At 50.9% G+C, this 15,703-nt stretch overlaps 1 protein-coding gene across 1 annotated transcript in view; it reads right to left on the bottom strand.

Annotated features, from left to right (window-relative positions):
* The window catches only part of RPH3A (rabphilin 3A), a 30,227-nt gene extending 17,109 nt beyond the window's left edge, over positions 1–13,118 (bottom strand). The window contains exons 1-3 of the mRNA XM_054392679.1: positions 13,005–13,118; positions 12,282–12,296; positions 11,137–11,280 (exon numbers count right to left, since the gene is read on the bottom strand). Coding sequence (XP_054248654.1) covers positions 11,137–11,280; positions 12,282–12,296; positions 13,005–13,081 — 236 coding nt within the window. The 5' untranslated portion in view covers positions 13,082–13,118. The remainder of the gene's footprint in view (positions 1–11,136; positions 11,281–12,281; positions 12,297–13,004) is intronic.
* Positions 13,119–15,703: the final 2,585 nt, after the last annotated feature.

The raw sequence follows: 15,703 nt of genomic DNA, 5'->3' as shown, positions 1-15,703 counted from the left end.
TCCCAGTTAAGCAACTTCTAGAAGATAAATCAGCGCTGGCAGCAGCAGTTCACAGAGCAAAGGCAGGAGAGAGCTGCTGGAGAGCTGTACACTCCCATAACCCAGAATCCTGCCCCTAAAAATAGCTCTAGAAGGGAAAAATGATGCATTATTTATGCCATTCAGCGAGGAAGGAGAAGGAACGAAGAGGAGGAGGAAGAGGAGGAGGAGACCCAAGCCCACCAGGGAGAACAGCAGCCCCCAGGACAGCCTGCCCCAAATCTGACAGAGCTGCTACAGGGCAGGTCAGGAAAAGCACCTGACCTTTAAAAGACATTTTCCCACCTGGCTGATTGCAGCTTCAGATCCATGGTGGCTGGGCTGCCAGCACCTCTGAATCACTCAGAAACAAATCATAGAATCGTAGAATTGTTAGGCTTGGAAGGGACCTCAAGGCTCAGCCAGTTCCAACCTCCCTGCCATGAGCAGGGACACCTCACACTACATCAGGTTGCTCACAGCCACGTCCAGCCTGGATGCAAAAACCTCCAGGGATGAGGCTTCCACCACCTCCCTGGGCAACCTGTGCCAGTGTCTCACCACCCTCACGGGGAAGAACTTCTTCCTAACATCCAATCTGAATCTATCCACTTCTAGTTTTGCTCCATTCCCCCTAGTCCTATCACAACCTGACATCCTAAAAAGTCCCTCCCCAGCTTTCTTGAAGGCCCCCTTTCAATATTGGAAGGTCACCATAAGGTCTCCTCAGAGCCTTCTCTTCTCCAGCCTGAACAGCCCTAACTTCTTCCATCTGTCCTCATAGGAGAGCAGCTCCAGCCCTCTGATCATCCCTGTGGCCCTTGTCTGGACATGTTCCGGCACATCCAGATCCTTGTTGTAACGGGACTCCAGAACTGGATGCAGTACTCCAGCTGGGGTCTCACCAGAGTGGAGTAGAGGGGGAGAATCACCTCCCTCCACCTGCTGGCTAAGCAGCTCTAGGAGCTCTCCTCTCCATAGGGTGCCTCCTTCTGTGGTTGGTCTCCAGGATGGCCAGCATGGTGTGGACCACACGTGGAAACACAACTCCATTGCTGCGCATGGGCTTTTGATCAAGGAATAGCAGCACAAGAGGAAGAAGGAAGCACTGTGGAGCACACAGCTGACTACAGGTCATAGGATGCCCCCACTGCAAAGCTGCTGCAGTTAAAGGGAACATCTCAAACCACTTCATGAGTCAAGTCCAGTGTGGAGATGCAGCTCCGTGACTCAGCACACAGGATCCGACCAAAGCCACAGAATTGCCACACCACCTTTAGGTGGAAGATGTCAGCCTTGCTAAAACCCACTGGTGAATTTCCCACTGCTCCACACACAGGGGCTGACCTCCCCAGGCTTGAGAATGCTCAGGGCTTCTGATGGGCAGATGCTTTCAGATGGTTATTGAACCTGCAGACTGTTCAATGCCCAGGTGGGTTTGGAAGCTCTGCAAAGAAGGAGACTCCACAACCTCTCTGGGCAGCCTACTCCAGGGCTCCAGCACTCTCACACCAAAGATATTTCTCCTCCTGTTCAGATGGAACTTCCTGGGTTCCAGTTTGTGCCTGCTGCCCCTTGTACTGTCCCTGGGCACCACTGACAGGAGTCTGGCCCCAGCCTCTTGCCCCCCACAGGTCCTTTAGCTCTTGCTGAGCATTGAGCAGATCCCCTCCTGCTCTTCTCCAGGCTAATCAGCCTCAGGTCTCTCAGCCTTTCCTCCTCACAGAGATGCTTGAGGCCCTTCAGCATCTTTGTAGCCTTGACTGGACTCTCTCCAGTAGTTCCCTGTCTCTCATGAACTAGAGAACCCAGACCTGGGCCCAGTCCTCTGGATGTGTCCTCACTAGGGCAGAGTAGAGGTGGAGGAAAACCTCCCTTGTCCTGCTCACCCCACTCTTCTTAAAACACTCTAGGAGACCATTGGCCTTCTTGACCAAGCACTATGTTCACATCTACCTGAGTGCTGGAAACCACCATGTTCACAGCTGCAGTGTCCCCAGACAGCAGCTGGCTGTGCTCACAAGTTCCTTGGGTCTTCACCACCTGAAGTTTCAGCAGTGACCTCTCTAAGTAGAGCAATTCTGCTTCTCAGCCCTCTGTTGAAAAACAACATCCTCAGAGCTCAGTGAGCTGCTTTAGTGCCTTGCCACTTTGCTCTGGTAGCCTAACTCCCTGCTCCAGTGTTATTCCCAAGGAAAGTGGCTGTCCATCCCTGCTCTTCAGCATCTGCTTTTGGCTTTGCAGACGACCCAGAGGTGATGTCTTCCTAGAGCTGCTAGATCCACCACACACCCTTGGTCCCTTCCCGAGCTCCATGGCCAACATACCCTGTTGCAAACACAGAGATCCCAAGGATCTCAAGAGATCTGCATCATCCCCTAACTGCCAGCAACCAGCAGCATTCCAACTGAACCTGGAAACTGGCTGTTCCTCCACCATTTCTTATTTAAATGATATGAGTCACACCATGGTTGTTCCCAGCCCACATCCCACCACATGCAATGCAAGGTCTACGTGAAGAGCCCCCAACAGCAAATAACCACCAACATCCCAGCACATTGCTCCCACCTCAGAACATTTTGGAGGGGGGTAAAATCTTTCTTTTCCTAGCAGTGAAGGGCATGTACAAACCCATCCTCCTCTACAGCTTCCCCTCCCACTGTGCTTCCAGAGCTTTGCTCCAAGAGAAGCAGCTTCCAGTTGGAAATCTGCAAGCCCAAACAAACTTATTATAGAAACTAGAACAAATGGCACAATCAAAGAGAGAAGAAGACAGGGGGGGTGAGGGGAGGGAAAGAAAAAAAGCTTTTTGCATTTCAAGAGATTCATTATTTAGCCACAAAAAAAGAGAAAAAAATAAAGAAAAATCTCTCCCAGTCTCTCATTTACCAGAAGCAGCTCCTTAAGAGGTTGTTTTGAACTGGTGGAAGAGCTTCAGCAGCCAGTACATGCACCTGTGGCACCAGTATCAAAAGAAGCACATTTGCCTAATTAAACCCAACCATTCAAGATGCAGAAATTGGCCTTTTTTTTTTTTTTTCCCCTTGCTCAATCCAAATGCTGCAATGAAAGGACTGGTTTTAAAAAAAAAAAAAATTAAAAATTAAAAATTAAAATGTAAAGTCCTGGGGTGAACCTGGCAAAAAGAGGAGAGGAGCTGGGGGAGAGGGTATTGCACTGGGACAGCTCCTGATTAAGGTAATAACTGGGAGAAAAAAGCCCCCAAACCCTCCCCCAAAACAAAAAAAAAAGCTGTTCTCCCTGAAGAGATCATAGAATGGGCTGGGTTGGAAGGCAGCTTTAAAGACCATCCAGTTCCAACCCCATTGCCATGGGCAGGGACACCTTTTACTAGACCAGGTGAGATGTTCTTCTCCTTTCCAGGAGGGAGCTTTCTGCCTTCCTAAAAAGCTTTTCCCCTCCCTCTCCCCTCAGTCTCAGTTATATTTCTTTTTTTTTGAGGGCACATAAAATCCCCATCCAGGTCACCACTCTCCCTCACACATCTCTAGGACTGCAGCAACATCTTCCTCACCATTACGCTCACTTCAAAGTGTCCATCCCTCTGGCCTCTCTGAGGTGAGCTTCAAAGAGCAGGAAATGTGCTTCAAATTGTTCAAATAGGGGGAAAAAAACCCAAGAGAGGAGTAATTGGCAGTGGTAGCAGGGAGCTGGCTGCACCCAGAGAGTCCTTGATCCCAGAGCCAGCCCTGTGGAGATGGAGAGAATCCATCATCTACCAAAGAAGTATTTATTAATGACTGGTGGGAGCAGGAGAGAAGAGCCAGGTATCAAAATGCTTCACTTGCACCTGAGATACCAGCAGGAAAAACAGCCCCCTGAAAACACAGAGCCATAGAATAATTTTTGGTTGGAAAAGATGTTCTAAATCATCAAGGCCAACAGTTAACCCAGCACTGCCAGGTCACCACTAGACCATAGTCCTCAGCACCACATCTGCACAGCTTTGACATCCTTCTCTAGGGATGGGGACTCCACCACTGCCCTGGGCAGCCTGGGACAGGTCTTGACAACACTTTTGGGGAAGAAATTGTTTCTCATGTCCAATCTACACTTCCCCTCGGGCCACATGAGGCCATTTCTTCTTGCCCTCTCACTTGTTCCTTGGGAGAAGAGACCAACCCCCACCTGTCTCCAACTCCCTGGCTTCAGGGAGTTGTAGAGAGCCAAAAGGTCTGCCCTGAGCCCCCTTTTCTCCAGGCTGAACAACCCCAGTTCCCTCAACTGCTGCTCACCCAAACGTGTTGTCCAGACCCTTCACCAGCTTCATTGATCTTCTCTGGAATGCTCTCCAGCACCTTAATGTCCTTCTTGGAATGAGGGGACCAAAACTGAACCCAGGATTTGAGGAGTGTCCTCACCAGTGCCGAGTACAGTGGGACAATCACTGCCCTGGTCCTGCTGGCCACACTATTGCTTATCCAAGCCAGGATGCTGGAGGTGTTCTTGGCCACCTGAGCACACTGATAGCTTGTCTTCAGCCATTGTCAACCAGCCCTCCCAGACCCTTCTCCACTGGGCAGTTTCCAGCTACTCTGCACCAGTCCTGGGACATTCATGGAGTTGTGACCCAAGTGCAGGACCCAGGCAGTTGGCTTTGTTGAACCTCAGCCCATTGTCCTCAGCCCATTGACCCAGCCTGGACACATCTACTACCTGCCTGACCCCACAGATATGGTTTGGAAGAGAAAAGCAGTGAGGGCTGGTTGATGACCTTCATTGCTCACACCCAAGAGGCCCAGCACAGGCAGGGGAAGGGTGTGCATTCCCAAGAAGACCTGCAAACATCTCTCAGGATCTCAGGCAGTCAAAGGTCCCACTGGGACACAGCAAAAGCTGAGGGACCATCTGAAGCTGGGCTGAATCCTACACAGGAGAGTAGTGCTACAGCATCAGCATTTGGTCTTCCTTTAGGACCAGAGCAATTCAGAGAAGGACAGAAAGCCACTGGCATAGGGGTGATGATCTCTGGAAACAAGAGCTGACAGTGGGGCAGGCACACAAGAGTTGGTTGTGTTTAGACATTCATTGGCACTCTGGAGAAGTGAAGGGGCTAAAGACCTGCCTAATGGGTTTGGAATCAGGCTGGGGAGGACATTTAATGCAGCAAACAGTGAACTGCTGCATGGGGACAGGAGAAGGACCTGGCCTGCAAGGAAGGGTCTGCTCTGGGGCGTCTTGATCTGAATCCTCCTCAGCCCCATGTGGGAATCATAGAATGCATTGGGTTGGAAGGGACCTTTCAAAGCCATCTAGTCCAAGCTCCTTGCAGTTAGCAGGGACATCTGCAACCACAGCAGGTTGCTCAGAGCTCATCAAACCTGACCTTGAATGTCTCCAGGGGTGGGGTGTCCACTACCTCCGTGGGCAACGTGCTCCACTGTTCCACCACCCTCATAGTTAAGAATTTTTTCCAGTGAGGATGAACTTTAGCCACCACTTAGGTGGCAAAAAGAAATGCAAGTAAGACACAAAGGAGGTCAACAAAGTGCCTCCAGAATTAAGCACTGACTTGCCTCCATGGGGAAATCATGTGCCTTAAAGGGCTGAATATTAAATTAAGGCTAATTTTAATGGTATGAAAGAGGCAAGGAAAGAAGCCAAGCTGCAGATTAAAGAAAACATAATTAAAATCAGGATGAAAAATTATAAGCAATTATTTTTTCCCCCTTACAAGCACACAAGTAACTAAAAGTAAAGCATCTTCTGAGTTTTTATTGCCCAACTTGCAAAGCTCACCCTCCACTGTGAGCCCTCACTATGGAGAGAAGATGCCCGAGGAGCCCAGGGGGCACTCAGCCATTTCCAAGTGTCCCATTTCATGTTGGTGCATCACTAACTGTGACGTGCACCACGCCAGGTGATGCCTCCTGTGATGTGCACCACGCCAGGTGATGCCTCCCATGACATCCTACAGAAGGGTTGGTATTTTGCAGGCTCATCCCAGTCTCAGAAACAAGAGGGGAGGTTTTTCTGTGGTTTTGTTTTCCCCTGAGCCCCACCAAAACCCAAGCAGCACATGAGCAGTCTTCAGGCTACGAATGAAGCTCAGCTTGTCTAGAAGCTGGCACCTCAGGAGACGTTTCCATCTGCCTCCAGCCACCACTCTGCCCCTCCCAGCCCCTATTTTTATTTGTGTGTTGTCTGAACATGAGGAAGAAAATAGGAGCCTGTGCTCCCCAGTGAGCATCCCTGCTGCTGGCCACCGAGGTTAATGACTTAATCCCCCATGACCTCAGCCATCTGCTCCAGCATCACACACGTGGCAGCCCAGCAATAAGCAGCCAAATTAAAAGGCTCCATAGATGGTCCTCTGGGAGGAAAGGTGAGAGGCTCTGACCCATGGACAGACAGTCTAACCATCACATTTTTGAGGGGAGACCAGGGGGAAGGGCATAGCTGCACCCAGGCAGGGGCATGGCTGGATTCAGGAGTCACAGATGGGTCATATCTTCCCCCCAGGAGAACAAGCTCCATGCCACAAGGTGCTCTCCAGAAACTTTGGGTAGCTTAAATATTTTCTTTGATGCCAAGAGCATGATGGACCTCATTAGGCAGCAGAGCAGGCTTGGTGGGTTATTGATGACAACTAATTAGAGGTGCATAATGGAGCCAATTAGTGCTTTCAGATGCTCCTGCACGGAACAGGCTCCTCACGGAGCACAGAGCTGCCATGAAGACCTGCCAACTATGAGCCCAGGCCAAGCAAGGAAGGAGAAGGGATGAGAACACATCCAGATTCATCCCTGCCACAGGTCTGCTCTGCCCTCCAATCCCTATTCCTATCAGCTCTCAGCTCCTGCACCTCTAAATGGTCCCAAAGGATTATCATAGAATCACAGACTGGTGGTGGATGGAAGGGACCTCTGGAGATCGAGTCCAAGCCCCTTGCTAAAGCAAGATAGAATAGAATAGAATAGAATAGAATAGAATAGAATAGAATAGAATAGAATAGAATAGAATAGAATAGAATAGAATAGAATAGAATAGAATAGAATAGAATAGAATAGAATAGAATAGAATAGAATAGAATAGAATAGAATAGAATAGAATAGAATAGAATAGAATAGAATAGAATAGAATAGAATCAAGAAGGTTGGAAGAGACCTCAAGGATCATCGAGTCCAACCTGTCACCCTAAACCTCATGACTATCTAAGCCATGGCACCAAGTGCCACATCCAATCCCCTCTTGAACACCTCCAGGGATGGTGACTCTACCACCTCCCTGGGCACCCCATTCCAATGGCCAACCACTCTCTCTGTGAAGAACTTTCTCCTCACCTCCAGCCTAAACCTCCCCTGGTGCAGCTTGAGACTGTGTCCTCTTGTTCTGGTGCTGGTTGCCTGGGAGAAGAGACCAAACCCCTCCTGGCTACAGGTCACACAGGAATGCACTCAGACAGGTCTCAAAAGCCTCCAGAGAAGGAGGCTCCACAATCTCTCTGGGCTATGGAGTCTCCCAGTCCCGGGCAGTTGTAAAGTCCTTCTCCAACTCACACCTGATGCACTCTTGCTCTATTGCTCTTTCAGATGATTTCAGCTCCTATTATCCTTCTCTGTGCCATAAGACAACCACTCAGCCAAAAAAAAAAAAAATCCACCTCACACACCAAAGCATCCCTGTCCTGCAGCCTCATCAGCATCCAGATCACACCTCCTGCAGGCCTCCATCCACCCCCAGTGCTAAAAATACTCCTCTGCTAGATTCATCTGAGCTGGGTTTGACACCAAGTCCGATTCCACAAACATCTTCTCAACAAGCAGCATCAATTTGTAGCCACCTCACTCCAGCTGGCTGAGGTACAGGGCTGGTGTGATGGTGGGTAGAGGAGAGGGGACATGAGATGGAGGAGATGGGTGGTGGGTAGAGGAGAGGGGACATGAGATGGAGGAGATGGGTGGTGGGTAGAGGAGAGGGCACACAAGAAAAAGGCAATGGACAGTGGGTACAGGAGAGAGGACACAAGGTGATAGAAGGTGATGAACAGTGGGAACAAGAGAGGGGACATGAGATGGAGGTGATGAGTGGTGGGTAGAGAAAAGGAGACATGAGATGGAGGTGATGGATGGTGGGTGCAGGAGACGGGACACGAGATGGAAGCAATGAATGGCTCTAAATCAGGCAGGACTTCATGGCCTGAGGAGGTTCATCTGCAGCCAGCACCCAGCTGGAGACCTCATGATTGCTGAAATAAAGCTCAAAAGCACCCTCTCAAATACCCACTTATGAGGACAATTCCAAGTATTTCCCACATGCTCTCCCTTTGGAAGGTGCATCCATTGATCCAAACTGTTCACCATATTAACCCAAATCTGGTTTTTAACAGATCTTCCTTTTTTTTTTTTTTCTTTTAATGGATCTTCCTTTTTTTTTTTTTTTTCCTCTCCTCCTTTACAGGAGCAGAAAATCCCAGAAACTGGGAGAAATCCAGGAGCACCTCCCTAGAGCAGTCTGTCCAACGGAAGGACACAGTCACAACTGCTGCCATCCCTGCCAGGGGCCAGCCTGGATTATAGAATCATAGAATCAGTCAGGGTTGGAAGGGACCTCAAGGATCAGCCAGTTCCAACCCCTCTGCCGTGGGCAGGAACACCTCACACTACATCAGGCTGGCCAGAGCCTCATCCAGCCTGGCCTTAAACACCTCCAGGGATGGGGCCTCAACCACCTCCCTGGACAACCCATCCCAGGGTCTCACCACTCTGATGGTGCATCATGTTGCATACAAGGAGCTCTCCCAGACAAGGTGTGAGTGGCCGGGGGCCAGGCGATGCTGCCGGCCGGACTCTGTCCCACGTCTCCATATCTACACTTCCTACAGCTCCTCTTGTGCAGGCCAACGAACACAAAGGAGCTGGCAAAGCTCCTGCTACTCCTACACACAGGAGGCAAATCAGCTGCCGCTGCACATCCCAGCTTCTCCCTGCTCTCCTCTGAGGACAAGCTCTGAGTCCTCCACCCGGCTTTTCTTTTCATGAATGAGGAGGAGAAAAGCTCCTCCAGCTCAGCTAACAAAGCAAAGAGGGAGAGGTTTTTGCAGGGCTGCAAACAGCTGCAGGAATGCAGCCAGCACGACAAAAAAAATATCTCTCCCCACTGTTAAAGTTGATTTAGAATCATACAATTGGTTGGAAAAGACCTTTAAGGTCATAGGACCGTTTGGGTTGGTAAAAGCCCTCTAAGATCACAGAGTCCAGTCACCAACCCAACACCACCGTGGCCATTAAACCATGTCCCAAAGTGCCATGGCCACACATTTTGAACACCTCCAGGGATGGTGACTCCACCACCTCCCAGGGCAGCCTGTTCCAATCCCTGACCACTCTTGCAAACTAACCCTCCCCTGGCACAATTTCAGGCCATTTCTGTCACCTGATACTAGGGAAAAGAGACCAACCCCCACAACCACAAAGTCCAACTCTTGACCCAACGCTGCCAAGCCCAAATTTAAGTGTAATCCAAAGAGCAGCACATTTGAAAGGAATTCTTACTAGGCTATAAATGGGGAGTCACCATCCCAGGAAGCATGGGGACGTAGCACTTCAGGACATGGTTTAATGGCCATAGTGGTCATAGGTTAACAGTTGGAGTCGATGATCTTAGAGGTCTTTTCCAACCTAAATGATTCTGTGACTGTCTGATGGGAAGTCCCTAAGACTCTCTGCTGCAGCTGGAGCTTCCCATGCCTGCACCACAAGCACACCCTCAATATTTAAGGCTCATGAAGCAGCTGGGGTGATGGATTAAAGGCTCGAGGCAAAGCTGTCCCCAAGCCACAAGAAGGGCTTGGAGGTTCTCCAGGCAATAGAGAGCAGAGTCCTGCCTGGACCTGAGTATTTTCCCTGCAAGGGAAATCAAATCAAAATTTAAAAAGCAGTGGATGCTTAAGCTCAGCAAGAAGCAAACACTCTGCTGTACTGAGAAAGGCATGAGGGCTGACAAATGGGATTAGGGAGATTCCCTCTGGAAAACCATCCCCAGCAGATCAAGGCCACAGCCAAGTCTCAGCGATATTTTGCCAGGCACTGTTGACCAGGGAGGGTGGAGATGGAGGAGAATCATGGAATTACTTTGGTTGTAAAGAACTCCAAGATCAAGCCCAACCCTTAACCCAGCACTGCCAGGTCACCACTAAAGCATGGCCCTCAGCACCACACCTACACAGCTCTGAAACCCCTCTAGGGATGGGGACTCCACCACTGTCCTGGACAGCCTGGGACAGGCCTTGACAACTGTTTTGGGGAAGAAATTGTTCCTTGTGTCCAACCTAAACCTCCCTTGATGCTATTTCCTCTCGTCCTACTGCTTGTTCCTTGGGAGAACTGACCAATCCCCACCTGGCTCCAGCCTCCTTTCACAGGGAGATGTAGAGAGCCAGGAGGTCTGCCCTGAGAAAAGCAAACATGGGCGCTTCTCAGCCTCTGCTCCATGCCAGATACATCAGCACTAGGGATGCCCCAGCACTCACCAGTGATCATGGGTACCCCCCACAAATGTGGCTGGGGCAGAACCAGCACCTACAGCCCACTCAGGAGCAGGTGGTCTCAGCTTGTGGCTGAGCATCACTCAGATGTATTCAGCCTCCCAGGCAGCTGATTTCTGGGTGGCAGGAGGGATTAACCACATGGCTGGAGGGGATGGTGGATCCACCTCTGCTCCCAAATGAAAGCACCTTTCAATGAACCTTGGCTTTGCCCACGCTCACAGGTGCTCGGGCTCAGGACTGGGCAAGCAGCTTCACGCCACGCAACGAGATGTTATTAATGACCCCTTCTGGACCAACAAAACAAACCCCAAAACTGATGAGGCTCTGAAACCTCAATCCAGAACACAGCAACAAACCAAGTGGCAGCAGCACACCGAGCAGCAGCACTCCCTGCTCACAGGTTCCTCCTGGCCAAGGACCAACCGCAGCTGAAGAAGATCCCCCGCAGGCTCCTTTCAGGAGAAACACTGCAGTGCAGTAGCTGCTGGCCAGGAACGCAGCCAACCGAGCACTATCCAGCCACAGGCACCAGCCAGACTCCAGCTCCCTCCGGTCCCACCAGCGTGGTGGTGCTGATGCCACCAGCAGCACCACGAGCAGCACCTTACCCGATGCGCTCCTGCTCCATCTCCTCCATCTTCTCGGCACGGGCGATGACTCTGTTGATGATCTCCTTCTCTTCATCTGTCAGCTCCTCACCCTTCCGCTGACGGTCAGGCTGGCCACCCCGTGCTGCCCAGCCACCTGGGACCCTGTGGGCAGAGGGGGACCAAGGCTTCACCCACAGATCACACGTGTGCATGCCCCTGTGCATGGCTGTGCCACCACGCCTGTGCGTGTGGGCACTAACCAAGTACTGATTCCCCAGCTCAGGAAGAAGGAACACAACATCTCCCATAGGATGCTTTGGGTTGGAAGAGACCTTTAGGATCGTTGAGACCAACCCTTAACCCAGCACTGCCAGGTCACCACTAAACCATGGCCCTCAGCACCACATTGCCACAGCTTTGAAACCCCTCCAGAGAAGCAGTTGAAACCCCTCCAGAGATGAGGACTTCACCACTGCCCTGGGCAGCCTTGGTCAAGCCTTGACAACCCTTTTGGGGAAGAAATTTTTCCTCATGCCCAACATAAACCTCCCCCAGTGCAACCTGAGATCATTTTCTCTCATCCTATCACTTGTTCCTTGGGAAAAGAGATCTTCCAAGCTCTCCTCTAGCAGGATGCCTGCAAACAGCCTCCTCCCTGAACTCTTATTTCCATTTTTGGGAGGTTTCATATGGAAACATTTGTTTCATGTAGGGAAAACTCCTATTTTCAAGCATATTCTGATTAATTCCACATTAACCATCAAAGGACATGGTCCATTTTGCACCTGCTCTCTGCCATGTCACACCAGCCTTGCCAGCAAGGCACGGGACCATGGTGGTGACCACAGGAATGAACATTTTTGGTGAACATTTCACCAAACACAGGAGTTTTTCCTCTCCTGACATCAGTTCCAAAGATCCTTTTGCACAGCCTGGCCATCAGGCAGCTCTAACATGGTGACACCACAACGTCTAAAGACCTTTCCTGGGTTGTTTCCCTCTCTCCAAGGCTGAGCAGACTCAAACAGCCTTCAACCTTAAATTCATTAAAACCCTGTGCAATGCTCCCTCAAATTAATAACTTTTTTTTTTTTCTTGCATGCAGAGCAAGGTTCTCTCAAGATAGCAGCAGGCAAAAAAACCAAACCAAGTGAGATACTTACTGCTCCTTCTCGCTGCTGGGAGGGACAGGGAAAGAGAGGGAACAAGGATTAGAATGGTGGAATTGTTTTGGCTGTAGATCTGTAAGATTATCCAGACCAACAGTTAACCCAGCACTGCCAGGCCACCACTAAACCATGGCCCTCAGCACCACATCTCCACAGCTGTGAAACCCCTCCATGGGATGGGGACTCCACCACAGCTCCTGAGCAGCGTGGGACTGGCCTTGACAAACCATTTTGGGGAAGAGATTGTTCCTCCCCTTAGCCTCCTCTTCTCCACACTGCACACCTCCAGTTCCCTCTGCTGCTCCTCACCAGACCTGTTCTCTTGACCCTTCACCAGCTTCATTGACCTTCAGACACACTCCAGCCCTCAGTTCTTTGGTGAGAGAAGGGACAAGGACAGAACCACCAGTGCTCTCCCTGCTTCACAGGGACAGTGTGCCCCTCTCCACAGACCTTCCTCCAAAGCAGCATGGAACAGCAAGCTCCAGACACAAGCTTCACCCATCCTTTGCCTCACATGGGCACCTAAACCCCAGGGGGTCTGTCCTCTCCACCTTCCTCAGGGGGGTTTAGGAGGCGACGTGGCAAGACATCCCCATCCCACTGGCACAAACCCAGTTCCCAGTGCCCCCAGAGGAAGAACTGAGGTGGCTGGACCCACACCTCCCACCCCCCAGGACCAGCAGCATCCCACCATCCCTGCCTCCCTCCTCTCACCTGGCTCGAAGAGACATGGTTCTGTCACTAGGGCACATCCACCGGTCAGAGCTGCCACCCACTACTGTGTCAGTCATCACAGGCGGCCCAGGGGACCGAGTTTGGGCACACCAATGCTCCACCAACTCTGCACGCTGGGGAGGTCACTCTGCTCCTCTGCCCGAGCTCTCAGGCAGCAGTGATGCTGATGAAGGTGGCTCAGTGCTTCCAGCCAGGCTGTAGGGAAATAAACCCCAAAACCCCCAAATCACGCTGGGCAGGGATAGGGTTTTGACAGGAAGAGGAGTGGGAGCAGGGAGAGGAACAGGAGTGTCACTTCAGTCACTGCCTTGATGGCATGCAGACGATGCAGCAGCCTACAACCACCACCCTCCCAGGAGGGCACCACAGCCACACTTGGCACAGATGTGATTAATGAGGCACCCAACCTGCCATTAATTATTATGAGGCTTCAGAGCTGGGAGGGGAGAAAATGTTTCCATTATCAGAGCAAAAAAAAAAAAAAAAAAAAAAAAATCTCCAAACTAGGAAACTTTCTCCCCAAAGACCCAGCAGGTCTCCCCCCAGGCCACATCCCCTCCAGAGCAAAATTCTCCTTTTGCAGTTTTGTTCACCAAAGTTTTTCGCACAATGACACCAAGAGAGGCTTTGGGGGATGCAGCAACACAACCCACAGTAGATATTCTGTCTACTCATCTCCAAAAGAGCGTCACAGAATCCCAGTTTGGTGGGGGTTGGAACCTCTGGAGGTCAGCTAGTCCAACCCCCGCTACAGCAGACTCCCCCAGAGTGGGTTGCAAACCGTTCTCCTTCCAGCAAACCCAACAGCTGTCATTGAACATCAAACTGCTGTGGAATTCAGAGCCTGACTGCTGGTTTTTCCAATGTTCTGAGAATTTTCTGGGGATTTTCTGGGTTTTATCCCTCCAACCCTACCACTGCATGGCCATGGGGACTTCACTGCAAAGCCCAAGCTGATGCTGATCAGCATCACCCAAGGGACAGGGATAGATCCATCCATCTCATCACCTCTTTGGGGGGGAACCCATTGCTATTACCCTGGGTAAACACCACAGGTAGAGCAGGGCAGGATCCATGCTCCTGCCCAGCCACTTGGCCCCTGCCTGTGGTTACAACACAAGCCACTGTCACACCTGGACCACTCTCAGGATCACCACGATCCCCAAGAGCAGCTTGCAGGTCCATGGATGGCATCACCCATCAGATATCCATGGCAGAGAAAGAAGCTCAGGCTGAGCCTCCTGTTACAGTCATTACAGTGGGAATAAATGGGGAAAGACCATCAAACTATCCATCCCATCCATCCCATCCCATCCTCCAAGGGCTTGACTTTGCTGCAGCACTGATGAGAGCCCAAGGCACTGAGGAGGATACAAACCACCCCTTCATCAGAGAAAGTTGTTTTGGAGCTCAACTATTTCCAAATCTATTCATGGATTTGATTTTTTCCCTCCCTGCCCATCTTCTGCCCAGATCACCCACCCCCAGTACACACTGGGATCCCACCACTGCAGCAGCCTCCTGCCTGCATTGCTGGCAGCACCTGGATTGGAATCACTTCCTCCTGTCTGCAGCATGACCAAAACCCCACAGAATTCCAAACCCTTCTGCAGAGCCCAGCCTGAAGCCAACAAGGACCCTCCAGCCTCCCAAACCTGCTGTCCCAGAAAGATGCTGCCTCAGATTCCTGCCCAGCTTAAACACCCACAACCCACTGGGTTGCAGGACCAAAGCCAGCATCCCAGAGCTGCCAGTGGGTCCCAGGAGGATTGGAGCTAAACCCAAACCTGGCAAATGCACCTTGGCAGGGGCACAAAGCAGCCCCCTCGGCAGGGGTACAAAGCAGCCCCCTCGGCAGGGGTACAAAACTCCTCCTACTCCTGGCAGAGCTCCAACAGAGGCACTGGGGAAAGACCCTTGGGAGGGCAGAAAGAACCTTCAGCTCCCTGCAAAACTCCAACAGAGGCACTGGTTGTCCCCAGGAGATGATGATGGAAAACAGGAGCTGACAAACCACTCCACCAAAATCACAAGAGTCGGGAAAAATAAAATTACAAATTTCCTAGAAAAGAGAAGGGGAGAAAATGCAAATTTAATCCCCATCTTCCACTTTCTGCTCTGCAATGTTGCAGAGGTTTCTCCACCACTCCCTGAAGAGTCAGCAGTGGCTTGAGGCTCACCTTTGCTTCAATGATAACTTCCAAAATTGCATATTTTTAATATATATTTATATAAAAAGAAAAAGGAGGGAAGCACATGGGGTAATTAGTGCTCTGCTGGTTTCCTACAGTGACTGTTCCTGTGCCAAACCAGAAGGTTGTGATTGACAAGGTCAGTTAAATAAGCAAATTGTTCCTTTAAGTCCCCATCGTCACCTCCCCGATCTGCACTGCAGCAGCACACTCCTGCCAGGGAGGTAGGGAATGGAGGGGGTCTCACTGGGCTGGACATGGATTTAATGGGATGTCCCAGGAGGAGGGGCAGCACCATGCCACCAGCAGCCAGGATTGGGGAGATGTGGGTGGATAAAGTGCTTGTCCAAGGTCACCAGGGATAAGAATCATAGAATGGCTTAAGTTGGAAGGGACCTTAAAGATATCTAGTTACAACCCCCCTGCCATGGGCAGGGACACCTCCCACTAAACAAGGCTGCTCAATGCCTCATCCAGCCTGGTCTT

The sequence above is a fragment of the Indicator indicator genome, chromosome 26 (genome assembly GCF_027791375.1).
Source record: "Indicator indicator isolate 239-I01 chromosome 26, UM_Iind_1.1, whole genome shotgun sequence".
Taxonomy (NCBI): Eukaryota; Metazoa; Chordata; class Aves; order Piciformes; family Indicatoridae; genus Indicator; species Indicator indicator.
This window is presented reverse-complemented; position numbering and strand designations above follow the sequence as displayed.